Below are 21524 nucleotides of genomic sequence, written 5' to 3' on the forward strand. Positions count from 1 at the left end.
TAACTGTAAATTTTGTATTACTGTGGGCTGGCATGGTACATTTCATCAGGTTGTGACCATCAAATGAAATGAGAATAAAACTTGAATGTATAAAAGTTTTAAATTTAACAGCACAACGCACAAAAGTACAACGAAAAACATGTTTTCCCGAGTTTTTTCAAGTAACTTAGCTTAAAATATACAAAAAGACTGAACAGCTTCATTCTAGTGAGGACGGAGTAAACAAGGAGCTACACTTCCGGCTTTGTCGGTTTATGAACCCACAGATGGCCGTTAAGTGATTCTTTTTGTGCAAACTTTCGCCCACAATCGGGACACTCGTACTTCGCTGCGCCTTGAGCTTGATGGGTCTCCATATGGCCACGTAAGTTTCTATTTCGTTTAAAGCCACGACCACAAATAGTACACCAAAACCTGTAGATAAAAATTAGAAAAAGTTTTGTTGTGCTCCAAAATGCTTATACGTTTGATTCTTAATTTCCATGATCCAACGTATTTTATAATTTATATATATATAATACATTTTTCCGCCAATCTTTTTTTCAATGACACAGTGATTTTTTCTTATTGCATTAGAAATGTTTTTTTTCTCCGTGCTCACCAAAGCTAATTTTAAAACTTTCGTACTGTCAAAGCGTGTTTTTTTTGCAATTTCGGTTTGTTTTGTTTTTCTTCTTTTGTGTGATTAGCGTCATGCAATAAAAAAATCATCAGATCCAACGTATTTTATAAATTACTTACTTGTAATCTTCATTGTATTTGTAGTCTCTCTCAATTGTTTCTTTCCTGAAAATATTATTACAAATTTACTGAATATGAAATTAAAACACAGTTTATTAAAAAGTTAATTTCTTTACATTGATAAAGGTTCTACAAGTAACCTTAACCACAAGGTCTAATTAACTGATGTTTAATTAAGTTCGCAGTTATTTTACACTTCAACATTTTTACTTACTGTTGTGTAAGCCATACTTCACAAAACACACTGAATAGTTAACAATAACTGTGCCCATCGTTCAATTCACCTCTCATTCAAAGTGGTTACTATCGGTCCAATTACTTTGTATTGAGCTGGTTGCTAGCATGACTTACTTTTGTCTCTTGCGAGGGACATTAAATTCTCCTTGCTGGCTTTCGCTTGCTTCAGCCAAATCAGTGGCATTCATTCCATGTATTGACGAGGCATGTCGGCGTAAATTATGAAGATTACGAAATAATTTTCCACATTCAGGACATGTAAAGATAGCTTCAATATACCTTGCATCTCCAGCAGTACAGTCACCCTTTTTCTGAAACAATAATTGCGTTGATGATAGCTAGGAATTGCTACATGAAAGGCATCATAGTGTTTTCCTATCACGAAGAGTCTCAAGACCAACATCGATAGTAACCCTACTAGAATTTTTCAACTTCTCTTAAAGCCCTAACTCAAAATGTACAGAAAGACAACAAGCAACAATTTGACAATAAGTTAAAAGCAGAAAGGTGGTGAGAAGAAGCATAGCTAGACAACACTATGTTTCATATACATCTCTTTCTGAACCAATAAATAGGTGGAGACTTAAAAGTATGACATTCTCTCCACCAAAATGCATTTAAATCGAGTGCTGATTACTGACAGTATGTAATAGAAATTCTACACTTGGGTTGGTGATAGCTTGTCCATAATTTCTACGAAAAGCCTATAACTAGAGTAAATAAATGTACGGTAGTAAATTATAAATAGTATAAGCCTTCTCTAAAAAACAACCCTAGAACTAAAAATATTACAACACCCACTGTCCCAGTCCCTTCAGCAAATAGAAAATGAAACACAATAAAATATTGTACCAAATTGCTACAATAAGCGAGATAAAAGCAGATTTATTAAGACTAACATGTTTCGAACTTCACTTAAGTCCCTTAGCAGAGTATAATACAGTCCATATTTGACAATAATATGCCATGAATACAGTGGGTAACATAACACAAGATTTCCTTAGAAAATAACAACTGATGCATTTAAATGTGCAATCTGGTCTTACTGAAGACGTGTGTATCAGTACATGACACTTCAAGTTCCATCTTCTGTCAAAACCTCTGTCACACAAGGGGCACTGGTACTTGCCGTTTTCACCACGCATTATCTCATTAACGACTATAGGGTTTATTGCAGGTTTATCTGTCAAAATAACAACAGGTGCCTGTGAGACTAGCAGACACGTGCCATCATCTTAAAACGAAAGACAGGAGTTTGGTAAAAAACATTTTAAACATACCAGTTGACTTATTATTCCGAGTCATTGACGGCGTAACTCCAGTTTTCCTTCGGTTTGGCCTGGATGATGCTGCTCGATTATTATTCTAAAGCAAATACTAGGAAATATTAAAATTGATTCTATTTTGTACTTCAAGAAATCAGATAGAATTACACTCAAAGTCTGCATATATACTTTTTTTAAATTGCATAATATCGATCCAAGACAGTAAACAATATTATATTCACTGACAAATTTGGCCAACAAATAATTAATGTACAAAAACAATGGTTTCAGTATACAATAACCAAGTCAAGAGAAAAGTAACATGATTAATGGTCATCTGTACACTCACCTCACTTGAAGATGGGTGTTCTTCTGCAAGGTGGTCTTGAAGTTCATCTGATGACTACAAAATATCACAAATTATCATATCACTATTTTGCAAATGAAATTACATAACAAAAAACAAGAAAGTTACTACAGGCATTTGTGTAACTTGCATGAATTGCTACCTGGAAAGTGGTTTACCTTAAATTGTTGTCCGCACATGCGACATGTAGCATGACTGTTTTTGTGAACTACCAATGCTGACTGGAATTTAAAATGAAGGCCACATATATCACATCTAAACAAATTTGTGAGATACAAAAGTAAAAAAGGACCAAAGGATATTTTACAATATATTTGCTTCGTAACTTCCACTCACCTAAACAACTTTTCACCGATATGAATATGCATGTGTGTCTTAAGATCAGCTGTGCTTAAAAAGACAGCTCCACACACCCGACAAGTCATTCCCGTTTCAGACTCATACTCATCTGAAAGTTAACAGAATCTGAATGTATGTAAGACCATGCAAAGAAAAATACAATTTTCAAACTTTACCTTCCTCTTCTCCCTCCTCGTCTTCATCATCATCATCATCTTCTTCATCATCCATTGTCCCAACCTCGAGTACACGAGTGGCTCCCGAAGGTATCCTACAACTATTATCTTCATCATCTGAATAAAATTAATGGTTGTGATGATAAGCAGTAATATCACACCCCAATGAAAAATGCCAAATAGTTTTAGATGGTGTATTGCTGCTATTCTATTGCGGTATAGTATAATGCTATGCCTCTAGATTTTTGAAAGCCATCTACTTCAACTTCTGCAGCGACAGGATCTTCGGAACATTCTTGTTCAAGTTCTTTACTTGTCCTGCAGTACATTAAAGGCTGTTTTAAACTGTTTTATCACGTTCTTTTAACATGAATGAAAAAAATTTAAATTAAAAAATTGGAAAAAAACAACATATATATATATAAAAATGATTTAATTTTCTACAAATTTCTGGTGGTAACCAAAAATCTAACCTCATAGCGTTGTCCTTTAACAAATCATTTCCACATCGATCGAGGTCTATAATTTAATTGTCAGGTTATACAATATTTTCGCTTATACAACTTGTGTAGTAAGAAGCAGTTTAGAGGGCCACTGCACGTCATGAAATTCAAGTCAACAATTTAAATTGGCAACTACAAACACCTTGGCTAACCTCCTGAAACAGATTGGTCTAGTACACCAGAGCTGTTGATGTTTTCTCGCTTGATCAGTAAATCTAATTCAAACACAATTTATACTACGATATTAATTTCTACTTTAGCGCAATGTACCAGGATATAGTTCAAAATATCTACTATTTACACCCTAGCAAGTAGGAACAGACTGTTAAATTTGCATCAGAATTTAATTGTAATACTAAGCCCATTACCTTCCTTGCAGCTACTTGTATGAGTCTCTGCATTCTTCCCCTAAAACATGTACAATATCATAAAAACTTATTACATTATATGTAGGCATAACATATTTTTGTGATTGAAAACCGGGACGCTTCAAAACAACAAGCCTTATCGAACAAATGTGGGTCATATTTTGCTAGGAGTATGAAGCTATTTTGGATTCCTATCGTCAGGGACAACTTAAGTAGTAAGACACCAAGAAAAACTAAAATAATGCATTTTACTAGGAAACAAAACAATGTTCAAGCATTTGTAAATTTACATAATCGTCCAATCATACTTTTCTGAAGACAAAACTTTCTTCAAGAAGTCTTTATTCGACTTTATTTCTCATAAAAATCACAGCAGGATAAGTCAGTGTTAATTTTGCAGGTGATAAGGGCTTTCACATTCAAATGTTTTTTCAGAAGGAAATGCAAACAAGTAACGGAACGAAATAAGTTCTTTCCATAACCTAACTGCAAAAAGATCACCTCCTGCTTCTTGCCTACTATTACTGAACAAACGAATGCGCAAACAATCAACTCACTACTGGACCAATTACCCACTACAATGACGTAACAATTACTTTCACATTTAACACAACGAAACAAGAACACGCATCGAGCATTGCTCTTCAGAAAGTTGGCTAAACAGACCAATCACAGCATGCTAATATTCGTGTAGTGTGAGGCAATGCTGGCTGACTAAATGCCAAAGCGGGACTTTGGGTTGACTGACAGGGACAAAGCCTTAAAAAGCGGGACTGTCCCGGCTAAAACGGGATGTATGGTAAGCCTAATTATATGCCATTTTTGAGCAATATCATTTACTTCACTGGTCTTCGCAGCATTACTCTGTCGTAAAAGTATGTTCATCAAATCGCCCCTTTCCCTTGTACAATATTCCATTACCTAAAAAGTAAAGAAACTTTACTAGGTAGTAGGTAGCAACTAATCATACATTATTTTGTTTATGGATGGATTCACACATACTTTCAAACTGAACTAAAATTAAATAATTAGGAAATATGTAACTCTTAAAATCTTACTGTTTCTGCATTTAGGGCATCAGCAGCACTGACAATTTGCTGAAATTTTGAATCACTTAAATTGTGAACTTCCTGCAACTTTCCAGAATAAAGTATTTCAAGCAAACATTCAAAGCCATAGTAGGTAACTCCGACTAACTGAATAGTATCCAAGCCCTGCAAATAATGCCGCCATGATGATTAAATACAGAACTAGCAGGGTCGACTTGGGAAAACAAACTACACATTAACATTAGATAAAAAAAATTACATTTATTTGAGAATCGAGTTGAACTGAAGCTGCAGCCAACACACAACGATGGACGAAATACTGCTTATCTCCAACCAACACCTTAAGATCGCAATATTTTCCAGACTTTTGTTGTTCATAGAGAGTGTGAACCACAAATGCTGAGTGAATGATGTCAACCTACAAATATACACGCAAACATAAATAAAATACACACTATATGTCAAAAAATTTCATTAAGTAACCTTTAAAATGTTGTTCAGTTTGTAAATAGTTTTGTTTATTGTTTAATGAGTTTATTTTTGCAATAGTATATACTATATACAGTAGAAGTTGCCTATAGTGACACTAGGAGCTTTGGAAAAAGTGTTCTTATAAGCAAATGTTATTACAAGTGAAGCAAAATGGTCGCAGATGACCCTAAATAACGATTTTTTTAATTAGGCTACAACTGTGCAATGCAAAGACTATGAATTATTGTAAAAATGTAGGTTACTGCATGTTGTGATGAGAAGAAAGAAAGAGACCACATTATAACTTAACCTTTACATCAACAACAAAAACTTTTGTATTAACTATTTATTGAATAATGGAATTATTATGAATAATTAGATATTCATATTCTCTTTGTTTTACTAAAGAGCACAACCCTATTTGCCTTTGGTGATGACATAATTTAAAAATTCCTTTTCATTTTGCTTTGCTTTATATTTTGATGTCGCATGTCAAATCAGCAATTATAAGGTAAGTTTAGGATATAATAACTGACGTTGAAAACCTAAGTCAATGCAAAAGTTCTGCAGATTCTCGGAGTTATGAATCTGCTGATACACTAATGTTGTATTATTTCAAGTTTGACAAAATTCCCACAACAACTGATAACACAAAAAACTCAAAATGAATTATTCTTGTTAAGGATTCAGCATTAATGTAAAATAAATCTTTTTTTTAAATTTCTCGAGACACGCGTAGCCTACATTATGCAACATCAATTTTTAGTGATTTTGTCACATTGAAGTGACAAAATCATTGATTGTTATTGAAGCAGATTTTGTCATTTCCAAAGGGGCTTAATTTAAAGTGGTTTTCACTATATAAGGACGTAAATGCAGCATGTACCCATAATGCTTTGCAATGAAGCTAGCAGAAGTGTGGGTGTACATTGTAGTCCTAATCTGTACATTTTCGCAATCCAACGCTATGAACTTCGAAATTAATGCATTTTTAAGGTAGAAGCTCTGCACAGTCAGACTAAACGCTATTGTTTTGTCGAAAAAGGTAGGTTTAAAGAGGTATCCAGATAATTGAAATAATAGTAAAGTGAAATCAATTTACATAAGTTAAAATTGGTCAATGACTAAAATAAACATTGATATGTGACATGTATGAAAAATTGACAAATCACTATGTAACACATGTATGTCATAATCCAGATAAGCGAATGTTTTTTTTCTATCAATCTGGCATAACCTTTTCAAAATTGCAGTGTCAGAGTCGAAGTGAGGTTACCAGATGAAAAAAATGATAACAAATCCATCTTAGCACTTTCTTGTTGGATAGCGAGGATTCCGATTTATCGAGAGTCAAATAAGTAAAATCTGACTGTCTTTCTATAACATGTTGACTGATAACAACAAGATAACTCTTGGTTGAAAGTCTGGCTCACACTGCCAACCATGAGTTATCTCGTGTTAATTGTCTTGCCACTACAGTGAAAATCACAAGTTTTCTCATGTTTTCAAATGCACTACAGGCGTGTGTGGCGTCTGGGACATGAATGGGAAAAACTTCTGGCAACAAAAACAAACATTTTTGCGGAGAAATGTATTGAAAATTTGAGATTAGCAAATCAGCCCTTGGCAGTCAACATGTTAAACAATTAACCAAAAGGTTTGAAACAAAAGCATATTTCAATTTACTGCAACTCTTTGTTGTTGTTTTGTGGTGCTAAGCTGATTTGATCAATTTACATAAGTGGTGCTTTCCTACTTCGGTAACCGGTCTGCAGAGTTCAGCAAGAGTGCGGTTATCATTAATAATTATATTCAGTAGCGCACTTAAGGTTCATTAATGAGTACAACCATGTAAACTTCGCTGAATTTTGAATGCATTTTATCAACTGACCCTTTCTGAATTACAGCCGGTTTTTTCTGATCACCTATTCTTAACAATGAAAATTGTCAACCCACTTTGATTCTTTTTTTATATTACAAAAGATTTGCAGATTGGATTATAATGATTTCGATCAGGTGAGTTGCATATGAATTCCTTTATGTAATAAAAATATATTAAAAATATGTTGCTTAGGTTTTATTTTACAAATCTGAATGATCCTATGCACTAGACTTGTTCGATATAACATCTGGACATGATCTGGATGGTCAGAGAAGCATGTGATGTAAAATGCATAAGAGTTTGCGTGTTAGCTGCGGTGCGTTACATGGGCTAATTTTCTTTTGCATATCAAGCAAAGTTTAAAATGTACAAACCAAATTATTACATTCAAAACTTCCACAGATGCCATGCATTTTATGTTGCATGCTACACTGACCACTTAATGTGACTGCGTATCGAACTAGTGCAGTGCATACGATTCAATCCATTGTAAATTAATAACTAGGCAACATATTTAAAAAAAAATTTTTGGTGGAAAGGAATTTATATGCAACTCACCTAAGAAAAATCTTTCGAATCCATTGACCAGAACGCTTGTAATTTGTAGCGGAGGTGGTCCCCGCCTGCCGCTGGCTAGTTACAATCAAGAGATGTAGCCAGCTCACATCTCAAAGGTTGTAAGTTGTGTTGCACTTGTGCGTTTATGAATTGCTTACCAATTATAATAGTTGTAGCAATAAGCAGGGTGCTACAAATTTAAAAAAGAATCAAAGTGGGTCCCAATTTTCCATTGTTAAGTAGACTATAGGGATAGGCGATTAAAAAATCTTGCCACCCTGACAGTAACTTGGGAAAGGTCTATTGTGGACACATGTATTTTTACATGATTTATTGCAAGTTTATTTGGGAAACAGGTTCTCAGAAGATTGCTAAAGCACCAAAACCAGCACCTGGCAGTATGCAAGTATGTACTTGAAGTGCACTAGTTAAGTCTTTTGCACAAGCATGATCTTCAATCAATCATCATTCAATCAATTTATTTTTCCAAAAAGCGCCACCAAAAGCGTGGTGGCGATGAAAAATGAAGCCAGTTGTTCATGCCAATGAACAAGAAAAAGTGACAAAGACGAAAAGGCTTAAAACGTGCTCAAGAGAAATAACGTTGATATTTGCTGGTAACAACTAGAACGGCCACTAAACCTATAATTAGTTAAATCCATAGGTTGATTGATGGTTAAATCCAAAATCGAAAACCAGCATCTATTACTATTAGCATTTTGTGTCATCGGTAACTGGTAGATTAGTTCAACAGACACTTATTTCACTGATAACTGGTTATTAAAATTATCTACATAGCATAGGCTAAAACCAAGTACACGTTACGGCAAACCATTGCAGTACACACCATTATTTTCAAAATATACCACTTATTTGTGTATTTCCAGCTAAGCTATGATCGTAGAATTGTTGCATGCCCTACATAGGCCTAAGTAAAGTACAGGTAAAAGAAAAACAACACAACACCAAACCACACCTTGCGTTGGGCAAAGATTTCCTCCACGTTTTTTCGCATAATGATAATAAATTTTAGATAAGGCTGTTCTTAATGAAAAGCAGACAATGAATCCAGCTTCGCATTTAAATGAATAACTGGCTATTTACTTCGTTACATTCCGTAACATGCAGTATGTACAACAAAAGCTGGTTGCTAGCAGTTCTAGCCTCATACCACCCAATTCAGCAGACAAGTGCTGGTAACTAGCCGATTAGCCTTTTTCTCTCTGCTAGTCTCCCAGCCTCGCACAAGTTCCAGACTGGGCGGACCAATAGGCGATTCCGTTGTGACGACTCTATAATTAGCACGTTAGCCAGCCAATCATCACGTGTTATTAGCTTAATCTCCATTCCCCTTAAAATAAAAATTTCATTTCACCTGAAAAGTAAAAAATATTGCGACATCATATTTTCGCAACCAGCATATGCCGGGAGCTTTCCGACGAATGTTTTGCTCAGGAGTGTTTGGATCACCTTTTGCAAACTTTAGGCCCTCGTAATTCTAAGGTTTTTAGACGTACGCAAGACAAAAACAACATGCACTTTGTTTACACAACCATGCTTATGCGTAAGCAATTTGGGCAATATTACCATAATCGGTTATATTCACTGTCTACCTTAACACAATTTTCCAGATAATAACCAGTCAAGCTTATCAAATTAGCTAAAACGACACCTTTCAGCATACATGGACCTTTCAGAGCTGATAAATCTCAAACAAGTAAAGCAGTACCAGCAGGCAAGCCGATGATTAGTTCATTGGCATTTGTTTACTGTGGCCTCCTACTTATAGCGATCGTAGTAAAATGTGCTTCTTTTCTCGCAGCCGCGATGTTTTCTCTCGCGGGCGTCAGCTCTTGTCAACCGTTGTCTCGGTTTCCATCGATGTCATGTTACAAAACTTACAAACATGCTCTGGCCAGTTTACGCAACCATAGCAGTCACTAGTAGCGCTGAGATCACGTTGTTTACGTGCTGTCGGCCAAAGAGGCTTGTGTGTACGTTTAGTTATTTTGCAAGGTTTGTTAGCAAAATTGATTTGAATGGAAGCAACGATTTTGAAATTGCGGCAAACGATTTACCGCAAAAAAGTCATGAACTGGAATGTTGCGCTCTGTCGTTTAAACAGGTTCGAGCTCACTAAAGGATTTAGATGTGATAGTTTATGTTTTTCCTAATTCATTCAGTAAACAGGTTCAATTGTCCATTTGCCAATTGAAGACCATAAAAAATTCCACTACAATTAATTTCTAGGCCTACTACCTATTTTGTTTCTGGGCAAGTAACAACATTTTATGTAAAACTGCTCATATTCATCAGTTGCACTGCTGTGTTTTATGATCGTATTTGAGAAAGTAAACTTTGGCGGACGGACATTTCATCCTGATAGGCCCAAAACTGTTTGATAAAGTAGAATCATGTTAGCATACGGATTTATTCCACATTGTATTGATACCTTTGACTTCAGGTGTAGAGTAAGCGTTCGCAACGACACCAATTTGCATTAGGCCTCAAAATAGTAGTATTAGCTACCTTTGAAGTCAAAGTAGGTCTAAACGTTGAGGTATTGCAACTATTGAAAGACCGCAAGAGAAAAATTGGTACAGTACTAAAAAAAGAATTGCTATACATTACTGTTATTTAATAATGTCACTGTTTTCCAGTTTAAGGCTGGTAACTCAAGCCCGAAATACACGCGTTCAAGTATTTATACTATTATGACATTAATTTAACGTAAGTCGTTGTGGCCGAGTGGTTAAGGCGACAGACTAGAAATCTGTTGGGCTCTGCCCGCGCAGGTTCGAATCCTGCCGGCGACGCAGCTTTTTTGAGCTACCATTAGCACTTTTCAAACCAGAGCTCTGTATATTTTCGAGATCCGCGGGAACTTTTTGTTTACAAGTTAAACAGCACAAGTACATCATATTTACTTATGCCAAATAGATTTATACACGCCGGTCAGTAAAGCGGCGGTATAAAAATTTTAGCACAGAATTAAAAAACAATCTGCTCGTATTAGCCTGTAGCCTTATATCAAGCACCCTCAGAGGTGTCAGAACCGAGACTATAAGGCGATATTTACGTATACTCGTAAAGCACAATGTACCAGCAAATATGTAGATAGCGTTTGGAGTAGACCATGGGTCCCCTACTCCCCTAACGTTTTTCACTTGAAAGCTGCTTTAAAAAAAACGGTCAAAGTGATTGACCATAAAAAAGCATTTCCTAAATCATTGCTTGCTGTATCGTATGTTATATGATAATGTATATTCTGAGTTTACGCTATGTACAAATGAAATTTTTGGTCGATTTTGAATTAATGGAGCTGTGGTTCTTATCCTTTATCCTGGGGATGTCCAACCTGCGGCCCGCTAGTCATTTTCACTGCAAAAGTAGTATTTTGAACTTTGAATCTTAACCTAATTAAAATGTACCAGTCAGCTTTTAGGGGCGCAGTAATAGTATAGTATGGGAGCAACAGGATTGTATATAACTATAAGACTCGAAGAATTAAAGCCATTTTTCTTGCAATTCTTTATGTACCCATTTTTCTTGAAATTTAATAGGTTCTGCTGCCCATTGAATTATTTCAAGTGACAATGCGGCCCACTATAATAAAAGGTTGGACATCCCTGCTTTATCTGGTCACGCACTTGTTTAAATAAATAAGTTTTGAGGAATGAAGACCCCCCACATACAGGATCCCGAAAGCTCAATAATTCTTTAACTTTTGTGAATCGTTATCCAGAACCCTTGGTTTACAATAGCAAGTCTTCTGCCAAACTATAATACGCTTTTCAAACGTTATTCTATCATACGTTAATTCTGTATCACAAAATCCCAACGGGTCTTAACACATATTGCATTTGGCTACACAATGATATCTATTGTTGATCTACGGTATGATGTCATAAAGATCGTTCACGTTATTCAATAACTGCTTCAATATAATCAATTCAAAAAACCCTACCCAGCTTGACTCAGTCCAGTGAGACCACCATAACTCAGGTTAAGAACCGTTGTAATAATCATATGCATAGATGGTCAGTACACTGGGAAAGCAATCTCCATACTAGCTCTGAGAAAATTTAGTATGCTATTAGCCGATCTGCGCTTGAAGCTCTTTGGCTTTGGTTTCGTAAGTAGAATACTTAAGCCACCGTGTATGTCAAATTTCTGCTTGGGTTTAAACTTTGAATTAAAGTACCGATTTGGTTTAATTCATAATGAATTTGGTTTTATTTTTACCCTACTTCTATTGCATCCTTAGTTTTTCGTTCTCATAAATAGAAATACATTGTCAGGAACCCATTTTAACGATTAAGTAGATCGTTGTTTACCACAGGCGAAAACTCTAGGAAACATGTTCTTGAACGCGTCAACTGAATAAAAATATAAAGACTTAATTATGCGCATTTAAGTGATATTTTTGAAACACGACGATGTTTCCACTGTTAAAAAAACAACAATGGTGACAGATTTTCACAACTTGCTTGCGAAAGCACAGTTGACTGACAGTTCGGTTCAAGTCAATTGCAGCAGTTACATCGTATCGTTCTACAGTTAGACCAGAAAATAGATAGCCTACTGTATAATGACATAACATTATTTAATCGCAGTACTTCTTACTAGAATATAATAGTACATCTACATTTACAGCTTTTCAGACGATATTATATTTGTATAGGTATTGTAGGAATATTGAATAGCCTATTATCATGGACAAATTGATGTTATTCCATCAGTATTTGCTGTTAAATGCAAGTCCCCATTGGCGAAACCGTACAACGATTTAGTTGCAGCATGTCAGCAAATATGACTTTGTCTCACGTACAGTCGCCGTCCACCTCAAAGCAAAGGCAAGAAAGTTGTACATACCACGAAAATGAAGAAGACGTCCCGGTTTTGCTTCAGTCTTTTGGACATCAAGTTAGCGGACGTGCTGGTATACTTTGTTACAACAATAACACGATTTGCAAACCATATGTGTCCCGTGAACTCTTCTTCTACCATTACTTTCCAACAGTACTGCGAAAATTTATTCCGCAATTTAGAGGTATAGGTATTTTTCTTTGTGTGGTGCAAAGTTATACAATCTTGGTTATAGCCACGTTCTTTATATAGTAGTCATTTCTCAACAAGTTTGTCACAATGATTGTTGATTATTAAACTTCTATGATGTTTTTGACAGGCCTAATCAACGTAACCTTTTTGGAAAACGTGCAATCCGGATCCATCTTAATATACGCCCAACCGAAAACAAGAATAGCCCCGCATTCTTCAGCTTTAAAAAAGTTTGTAGAAATTCCTAAGCCTCATTCCAAAAGATGTGTGAAGGATTACGGCCGGACCCACGTAATGTAAGACGTAAGACGTAACGCAACCTACTGCTGCTATCAATTGCTTTGTTTGTTTTAGACCTATTTCATACTTCTAAACATTTGCATTGACATTCAAATGCTGTGTAATTGTGGAAAATTATGTATTACACACAATAATGTTGTATATGCTTACGAGTTACGAGATATGCGTAAAGAATCAGGTCAAATATTGCAGCATAGTTCATGTTAGAGCAGTGCTTCTCAAACCGGGCCACTTGGCTCACTAAAGGGGGAATTTTTAATTCCAGGGAGGAAGTTTTCTCTAGGGAGGAATTGGGGAGGAAAAACTGTATATGAAAAAAACTTTAATTTTATTGGTAACAGAAAAATCCTCTCGAAGAGGTTGTTTAGATGTCTACAATAGTGGGCGAGGACAAGCTCCTTAACTGCAGTGACTGACGTTATAAACGTGTGTGTTTGAATCATAATGGCTATTGTTTTCTCTTTATTGTTAGTAAGGTACTTATAGAACTAGCTAGTAAGCTAGTGATGAAAAAAAGAGAAACACACGATATTTGCGGAGACCTTCGAGCAAAACTCACACGCTTTTCTCCTCGATTTTCTTTACTAACTTCTCAACATGAGGCTCACGGCTCTCACTAACAATGAGCAACGATTTGTTTGTAAATTTGTTTGGTTATTTTGTAAGAGCGTTCTTTTGCAATTTTGAATTTTGTTCCTGAGATAAACCTTCAAAAGACATCATCCAGGGACAATATTCAGGTAGTGTAAAATTTTGGAAATTATTTTTTGTGATTTTTTTGGGGGGGAGGAATTGATGGTGTTCTGGTTGGTAAGGGAGGAATCGGAAAAAAACTTTGAGAACCACTGTGTTAGAGTGTCTACAGCTTGTCCAGACACATGGCTGTATGCAAATGCAATATGTTGTTGTTTCAAGGCGGTATCGTCTTTTCTTCGAACTCTTGTATCTGCTATGCTATGAGCGCAGAGTTGTTTTCGCAAAACACTTCAAACCGTAAATCATACAATTAAAGTTAAAAAAAATCATAATTTAAATTTTAAACGCTTAATTAAAAAGTATACACCGTGTGTTTTTAACCGGTAGTCGATCTGGATTGTATTTATCATTTCTGTTTAGCAAAGCTGAAATCAGTGCACATTTCGTCGCGTATATTAAAAGTCTTCGTATGTAGATACCCTTGTAGTCCAGTGCTTGCTCCACTCCGTGCCAAGACCGTAGCAAACGGAAGCCTCGTCATCGAAGAAGACGTCGAAATTTTGACGCGTGGGTTTGATGAAAACGTTAGCTTACATAGCGATGATGCCCCACTCCACAATCACAACGTTGTATGTAAAAGTTCAACTGGACAACATAATCCATGGAATTCTAAAGTCATTGACGACGCCTGTATTAAGCTGAAGACCAATTTATCGGTTAGTTCTGATGAAAATGGCTATAACTATCACATAAAGCGATGCAGGCCTGTGGTCGATTTCTTGTTGGCTAGTATGATACCAAGACGTCGTTATACCTGTTTTGCATTCCTATTTATACCCGTATACTATGTTCGATAAATTTTTATCTGAATACCCTGGCTATTATGGATTATGTTTTGAACACGTCGTATGTCATAAAAAATACCAAACTCGATAATAATAGCAATACAGCGATAAATTCCTCAGAGCAGAGGACCGAATCAAACCAAATGAGTGCTCTTTCTGTTGATTTCAGGAAATGAAAGACATAGAGCACATGACAACGACTGCGAAAACGAAGCGCTTTATTTTGTTGGAAAACATTGCAGCACCTTACCGACGGCCTTGTGTTCTTGATCTAAAGATGGGCACTAGAGTGCGCGAAAACGCATCTTCAGCAAAGTTGGCGCGTCACGTGACTGCAATCGACATTGGTGCAAGGCTGAGTGGCATGCAGGTTAATGCATGTTTTGGTCAGATTTTGTCAAATGATAGCAAACTAATTTTTTGTTTTAGTTTTAATATATGGCTTCTTTTGCAGATATATCTTCCAAAGCGGAAAGAATTTGAATATATGAATAAATATTATGGCCATAATCTGACTGTGAATGGTTTCAAAGCGAACCTCGTACATTTCTTTTCAAGAGGAATTTCCCTAACAAACAGGTATAAATTACTGTAGTAACAAAATCGAAAACGAATTTAAACTTTTTGAGCAGTCATTAAAGTATAGAAACTTCAACAGACTAACAGTGATGTTTGTTGTTTGCTGCCTATAATTTTCATTCATAATTTACCAGGCCGCAACAGTATGAACAAACGACCGATCACCATGACAGGGTTCTTAGCACGAATAGTGATGTCGATGTTAGTTTGGTAAAGTGTGCCATTGCGAAGCTACGTTTGTTACGAGAGTCTCTTTCCACGTTATGTGCCTACCGATTTTATTCGGGATCAGTGCTTATTTTATACGAGGGCGACTATGTGTGTGACTATTCGGCTCCAAGCGGCGATGCTGGCATGAATGCAAAGCTTTCATCTAAGAAATCGCAGAACAACGGCCGCCTTGCCTCGTCGCATTTGACTAAAAACGAAACCCATCACCAACAGCAAATACATTTCAAGGCACGAGCGAAGAGTGACCGTCCGAACAGTTTACCGGTTGCTGTAGACAAGAAAGGTTCGAAGAGCGACGTTTCAAGCCCAGAATTTTACCACTCGATGGCTCGATTGGTGCGAAAAATTGACCAAATAACCAATCCAACCGAAACAATAAGTAGCAAGGCCATGAGAATGTGCAACGAGCAAATAACCTTTTCGGACCCGAATGAAGCAATTGACCATCCTGTCGTTAAAGGCAAGGAAAAGCGCCATGTTTTACAGAAAAATAGTGGAACTAGACGGCAAAAACTCTCCAAGTCTTGCAGTTCTTTACACAACCACCAAGCGCAAGATCGCTTTGATGATTTTGACCAAACAAAAGTCAAGGATTTTACCGAGCAACTGGACGTGCGTGTGATTGACTTCGCCCACTACTGCTTCCAGGACCAAGACGTTCATCCTGGTCCGGACGGAGGATTTCTTTTTGGTTTGGATAATGTCATTGATTTATTAAAAACAATGATAGAGAGGTGAAATGCGCGTTAAAAGTTTTTGAAAACTTCGTCTTTTAACCCACTTCCGTTTTACCACTGTATATATACAAAAGTATTGCAGTACTAATGATTGTTTTTTATGCCAGCAGCTGTTATGCTGCACAGTGTACAGTTTTATTATTTGTGTGCAGTAACAGAAAAAATAGATTTTCAAAGCTGAACTTGACAATTTTGATCGTATAAAAGTTTTTCCGCCTGTTTTGTTTATTTTCTGAATGCATATCGTAGTGATATTTTTGCATTGAGATCGTTCTACGAATACATTTTCATTGGAATCTGCTGGTTTCTGTCGTTTTGGTATTCTTACTCGTTTTGTATAGCTTATATACACATTTTCAAATGCTTTAGATCGCTGCTATATACTTGCGATTGTACATACAGTCGTCAAATTCTCTGTTACTAATTTACACTTTTAAAACAAACATTGTAACTGAACATGAATTCATTGCGCCTGCCGCTGATTCGTACGTTGACTTGTCAGTTGTGTATTTGTTGTATACAAGCTTCCCAGTACCCAGTCTAGAAGTTAATTTACCTGGTGGTTTTGTTTACGTTTTTTCAATCAAGTCCCATCTGCTAAAACTGTATACATTAGTTAGCTGTTGGAAAGTACCTGATACGTCATTAAAGAATATATTTGTGATCTAAACTGTAAACATACTCATATTATTTGTTAGTCATTGTTGTACACCCATTTTTGTATAAGAAATTTTGGGTTGCGTGAAACAAGTCGGTCTTAAGTCGATTCAATCTCTTTTGACAACCTCTGCAGTCAGACGGCACGATAACGATAAGAGATGTCGATTCATACGAACAAATATGCCGTACTTGCATTGTGTTAGGGACGATTTATGGCGTAACGCAGTTTTAGCCTTACCGCCACAATATTAACTGTGGGGAACGTCATCTTAGAAGTGCCTGTAGCATGAAAATATAAAAATTTGCAGGAATTGTTTGGTTCATTAATGAAGGAGCCGTATATGCTGAAACTTTGCGATATCCTTGATTTTGTTGGAGACTTCCGTAATTGTTACAAAAAGTGTGTTAGAGCAATCAGGCCAACATGGCCGGTGTTGTTTTTCACTGCGGGGATTATCCTAGCAAATAGCAAGTTAAAAACTTGCAGGTCGCTTGTTTAGGTTAGCGCCCTAAATGGTCGGTGAAAATTGATGAAATTTGATTTTTTTGGCCCAAAATTGCCGTCTTGACTTTAACATTCTATTGCAAGAGTTAGAGATATGTGATTTTAGTTGGATTTCATGAAATTATTGCTTAAGCCTTAAGGCATACTAAAGTGACATACAAAAGTTCAGGAAACCCCATGCGGTATTTTTCGGTTAATTGCATTTTTAGCAACTTCACTTTATAATAAATTAAACAAAAGTTAGGCCTTTTTACAAGCATATACGGCGCCTGAAGGAGTTTTTAAAGATGTCCGCAAAGTAACGAGCCGCTAAGAAACGCCAAAGCCACAAAAATGGCAAAGTGTTAAATTGTATCGTAACTTTGCAAGTTATGTGTTGTTTTCATGACTTAAGTGGAGGGTTTTCGACCGTGTTTTTATCGATTCCAGTCACGAAACAATAAACCAAACATCAAAACTAGCATTCAAACATGCTTTTCTGTGATTGCTGTTGCACGATTCATATGATAATTTTGAAAACGGTTTCGCAGCATTTACAATTACACCACAGCTTTATAAACTTGTTTTTTTAGATAAAAACACATATTACTTTAAGTTAGATATAACAATTGCCAAGAAAACTGGCTCTTGGCAAGTTACAATGCGTAATTGCAAATGGTGATTTCCTCAATTGGATTGTAGTTTTGTGAGTCAAATGTCCGTTTTTTTTTAATCACGTAACTTATACCATCTGTTATAAAATGGCCAAATGATTGGAAATTATTCTTTGTAAATTAAAAATCTGCAAACCAATTTGAAAAAGACATACGTGAGTAGACAAACATAAGTTACACAAATTACTGAACCAACATCATTCCTAAAAAAAGCACTAAATGATTATACTTATCTAAACGTACAAATAAATCGCATAACGTCTCCATGAATTGCCAAGCATACATTGATCGTCAAACGTATTAATCAGTGTTTCTTAAAGTGGGGCTTGGCAAAATTTTAGTGAAGTGTGTGAATTCAAATTTATCGAAGAATTACGTAATCACTTTTTGCAACTTTTATTTTGAAATTGAGTGACGATATAACTTTACGTGTTCAATAGCGTACACTAAGTAGGAAGGCCATACCCTACGCGTCATGAATCTAATTGTTTTAAATGCCCTCATGAACCAAATGTTTGGAGGCCATAGGCTTTTTGTATCTTTCATCCTTTTTGTTCATCGCATTCCCTAGACTACGACCACTTATCGGCTATCACATAATTGAAAAAAAGCGTACAATTAGTGGGTATACGGTGTATCAAAACAAATAGCTATAGCTTTTGTATGTATAAATATGAGATGTAAATTTCATTTCGAGGCGTTCTAAAGCCGTTTTTGAGATATAAAAACCCGACGTTTTTCTATTTCGTGCATTTTGGCAAGGTGGGTAAATGTTGGAATTTCAGACTCAGTTTTTTAAATACTTTTGGCCGCCCCTTGACTTAAACGCAATCCTGATGAATACGCCACTGATGGCGGGGCGCGTACTTTTTTGTAAGTAAAAGTGGGGTTTGGGGCAAAAAATGTTGAGGGAGACTGGAAAAGATGATTTGCCAAATGAACATGATTCGCTAAATATACATGATTCGGCAAATGTATGGGATTCGGTAAATGTATACATGATAAAATGTACTGTACCTGATTTGTTAGGAAGTGAAAACTGTACAAAGATATGATTAACGTCATAATATCATTTCTGTATTTACGAAAACTGAAGGAATTGACAGAGAGGTTTTGTGTATACTTTTAGGGCAGAGCAGCTTGAAAAGTTACTGTTATGGTTGATTAGTTTAGCTTTTGCGAAATGCTTTACCATTAGGAGTACGCGTTGTCGTGTTTGCGATGATAAACGGAACCGTCTTTCATGTCACTTGTGGACATGGCCTGAAGTTAATGGTGTAGTGGCTTGGGAGCCACATCCAATACCATTATACCAATTGTGGAAACATATGCGCCATTTAAACATTGTTCATTGGTAAACCTACAGCTAGCATTTAATATTTGCAATGCAGATGCAATTCGGCTGCAGTCACAACTTTACAAACTGCAATCGTTATGCAATATTTGGAAACTTGCACTAAATAACTTTATGTGAAAGCGCCGTTTAGTACGTTACCAGGTGATTTCATAACATCCGAGTTTTAACTGTAAATAATTCCCATTTGCCAACGCTTTGCTTTTATCGTTCACACATTCTGAAATATGCGTGTATTTTGTGTTGAATATTTCCGTTCACAAGCGCTCTACGCTGTTATAAGCTTAAACTTCTGTGCGTGTAGGCGCCCAGACAGAGAGATACCGAATCGTACGAACGTATTACGTGAGTCGTGTTAGAATGTAATTTGTTAGACTTGTTTTAATTGGTGAATGCTAAGTTTGTGCTTGTGTCATAATAATCGGAACCTGTACAGTTCCTACAATAAAGGATTGTTTCTGATAAACTGTATCTGTTAATCGTAATAGCTTTCGGCTAGTAACAGTAGTAACACGTTAAGGTTAGAGATTTCTAACCGCACGCAACCACGGAGTCAGATCATTAATTCGGCAGGTAAACTAAGACCTAAAGGTTAAGATAAGCAGTAACCTCTGCAATGGTGTAGCCAGAAAAAAATGGGGGGGCAGATATTTGATGAGTTCAAGGGAACTACAAAGTGTTTGTTTTAAGACACCGCCACCTGATGTAGAAGCCTATAGACACATAAATTGATAAGGGTTGATTAGTAGGCAAAGTAAGCTGCAAGCTTTTGCATAATTTTGCATAATTTTCTATAATTTATTCAAATTTTGTTATGTTTTCAACATAAGGCTCAACTTTGGAATCCAAACTTTGAAAATTGGGGGTGGGGGGCATGGCCCCTTTGGCCCCCCCTGGCTACGCCTATGCCTGAATTAACCTGTTAACTGACGAATACGAAATACGGACTGAAAGCTTGCCAAACCAAGGAACAGTAATTTGGAGTTCTGCTTTGGCCTCTTAACATTGAACGCAAATCAGTTGACTAAACGAATATGGCTACAGGTTATTTCAAGTCAAAAGTAGCACTGATGTCACTTCCTGCTACTTTTAGCTTTAAAATAAAGAAACAGCGAATATTGAAAGTTTAAATTTAGGTATAAACTTTTAAATAAGCAGAAAAGTTTAAATATGAACTTTTAATTTGTGACCAACAACCATATTTATTTTAAATTATTGCAGCAGTCACTCTAGTGTCTAATCTAACAATCAAGGATCAATCAAACATGTACAGCTAAAATTAAATCATTAAAACATGTACATTTAATCATTAAAACATTTACAGCTAAAATAAATTCAAATGTGTACTTATTGATATCACCCATATTTGCAGCTATAAAGCTAGTGAAACTTCTGCAAACTGAAAAGTGGAAAGCACGATGCATGGGATAAAAAGTAAGTCGAACAGTGTTGCGTTTTGCCATAAATATTTGCTTACTGACATCTGCAGAAATATTTCACCGAAGCAAGGCCTTCATGACGGCAAGATGGAGCAAAACTACGCCACAAGCGTTTTTGTCTAAAGGTTGAAACCAAATGCATTGTGTATGTATGTGTACTACTGTGCGCGAAATACACGCGTGTGTGTACGGATAGGTGGAAGACTGGAAGTGCTTGTTTGCAGTATTGTCTGAACTCGAACGTTTACAGTAGGTTAGTTAAATTTTAACGTGACAGAAAAGAATCCTATATTTTTGGAAGTCGTTTAGTAAATTAAATTGTGTACTGTACATTGTACAGTAGTTTTTATACCGACGTAGAGCTGGTTACCTGTTTGCCTTTATTCATTCATTCATTAGGCTACTTATTTGTGAGAAAAATTGTTAGCTAGCTTCTTTTTTATAGAGTTCGTTTTTTTTATATAGATTTATTCGTTATAGGCTACTGATTGCAACAGTTTGTATTATA

General features: G+C 36.1%; 2 protein-coding genes and 1 non-coding gene across 3 annotated transcripts; 2 read left to right on the top strand and 1 right to left on the bottom strand.

Annotated features, from left to right (window-relative positions):
* Positions 1 to 9344, bottom strand: LOC143468640 (zinc finger and BTB domain-containing protein 41-like). Its single transcript, XM_076965970.1, has 17 exons — positions 8933 to 9344; positions 5305 to 5463; positions 5055 to 5210; positions 4837 to 4917; positions 3997 to 4036; positions 3781 to 3843; positions 3599 to 3644; positions 3361 to 3443; positions 3126 to 3242; positions 2947 to 3058; positions 2769 to 2865; positions 2593 to 2646; positions 2259 to 2343; positions 2025 to 2161; positions 1093 to 1289; positions 742 to 786; positions 1 to 414 (listed from the first exon to the last, which is right to left on the bottom strand). Exons 1-17 carry the CDS (start codon positions 8969 to 8971, stop codon positions 231 to 233), a joined length of 1695 nt encoding a protein of 564 aa, XP_076822085.1. The 5' UTR covers positions 8972 to 9344; the 3' UTR covers positions 1 to 230.
* Positions 9345 to 10690: 1346 nt separating this feature from the next.
* Positions 10691 to 10772, top strand: Trnas-aga (transfer RNA serine (anticodon AGA)). The gene has a single exon. It is a non-coding gene; the product is annotated as a tRNA-Ser (tRNA).
* Positions 10773 to 12616: 1844 nt separating this feature from the next.
* Positions 12617 to 18030, top strand: LOC143468639 (inositol hexakisphosphate kinase 2-like). Its single transcript, XM_076965969.1, has 6 exons — positions 12617 to 13009; positions 13145 to 13313; positions 14489 to 14729; positions 15028 to 15228; positions 15313 to 15437; positions 15572 to 18030. Exons 1-6 carry the CDS (start codon positions 12712 to 12714, stop codon positions 16404 to 16406), a joined length of 1869 nt encoding a protein of 622 aa, XP_076822084.1. The 5' UTR covers positions 12617 to 12711; the 3' UTR covers positions 16407 to 18030.
* The last annotated feature ends 3494 nt before the right edge of the window (positions 18031 to 21524 follow it).

Source organism: Clavelina lepadiformis, chromosome 8, assembly GCF_947623445.1.
Source record: "Clavelina lepadiformis chromosome 8, kaClaLepa1.1, whole genome shotgun sequence".
In the NCBI taxonomy this organism is placed as follows: Eukaryota; Metazoa; Chordata; class Ascidiacea; order Aplousobranchia; family Clavelinidae; genus Clavelina; species Clavelina lepadiformis.

Coding starts and splice junctions, on each gene's coding strand:
- LOC143468640 (XM_076965970.1), bottom strand. CDS start 8,971: ATGCGAAAAAACGTGGAGGAAATCTTTGCCCAACGCAAG. Junction 3,444..3,598: donor TTAAAGGACAACGCTATGAG/GTTAGATTTTTG, acceptor AATGTACTGCAG/GACAAGTAAAGAACTTGAAC. Junction 2,866..2,946: donor ATCGGTGAAAAGTTGTTTAG/GTGAGTGGAAGT, acceptor AAATTTGTTTAG/ATGTGATATATGTGGCCTTC.
- LOC143468639 (XM_076965969.1), top strand. CDS start 12,712: ATGCAAGTCCCCATTGGCGAAACCGTACAACGATTTAGTTGCAGCATG. Junction 13,010..13,144: donor ATTTATTCCGCAATTTAGAG/GTATAGGTATTT, acceptor TGTTTTTGACAG/GCCTAATCAACGTAACCTTT. Junction 15,438..15,571: donor GGAATTTCCCTAACAAACAG/GTATAAATTACT, acceptor ATAATTTACCAG/GCCGCAACAGTATGAACAAA.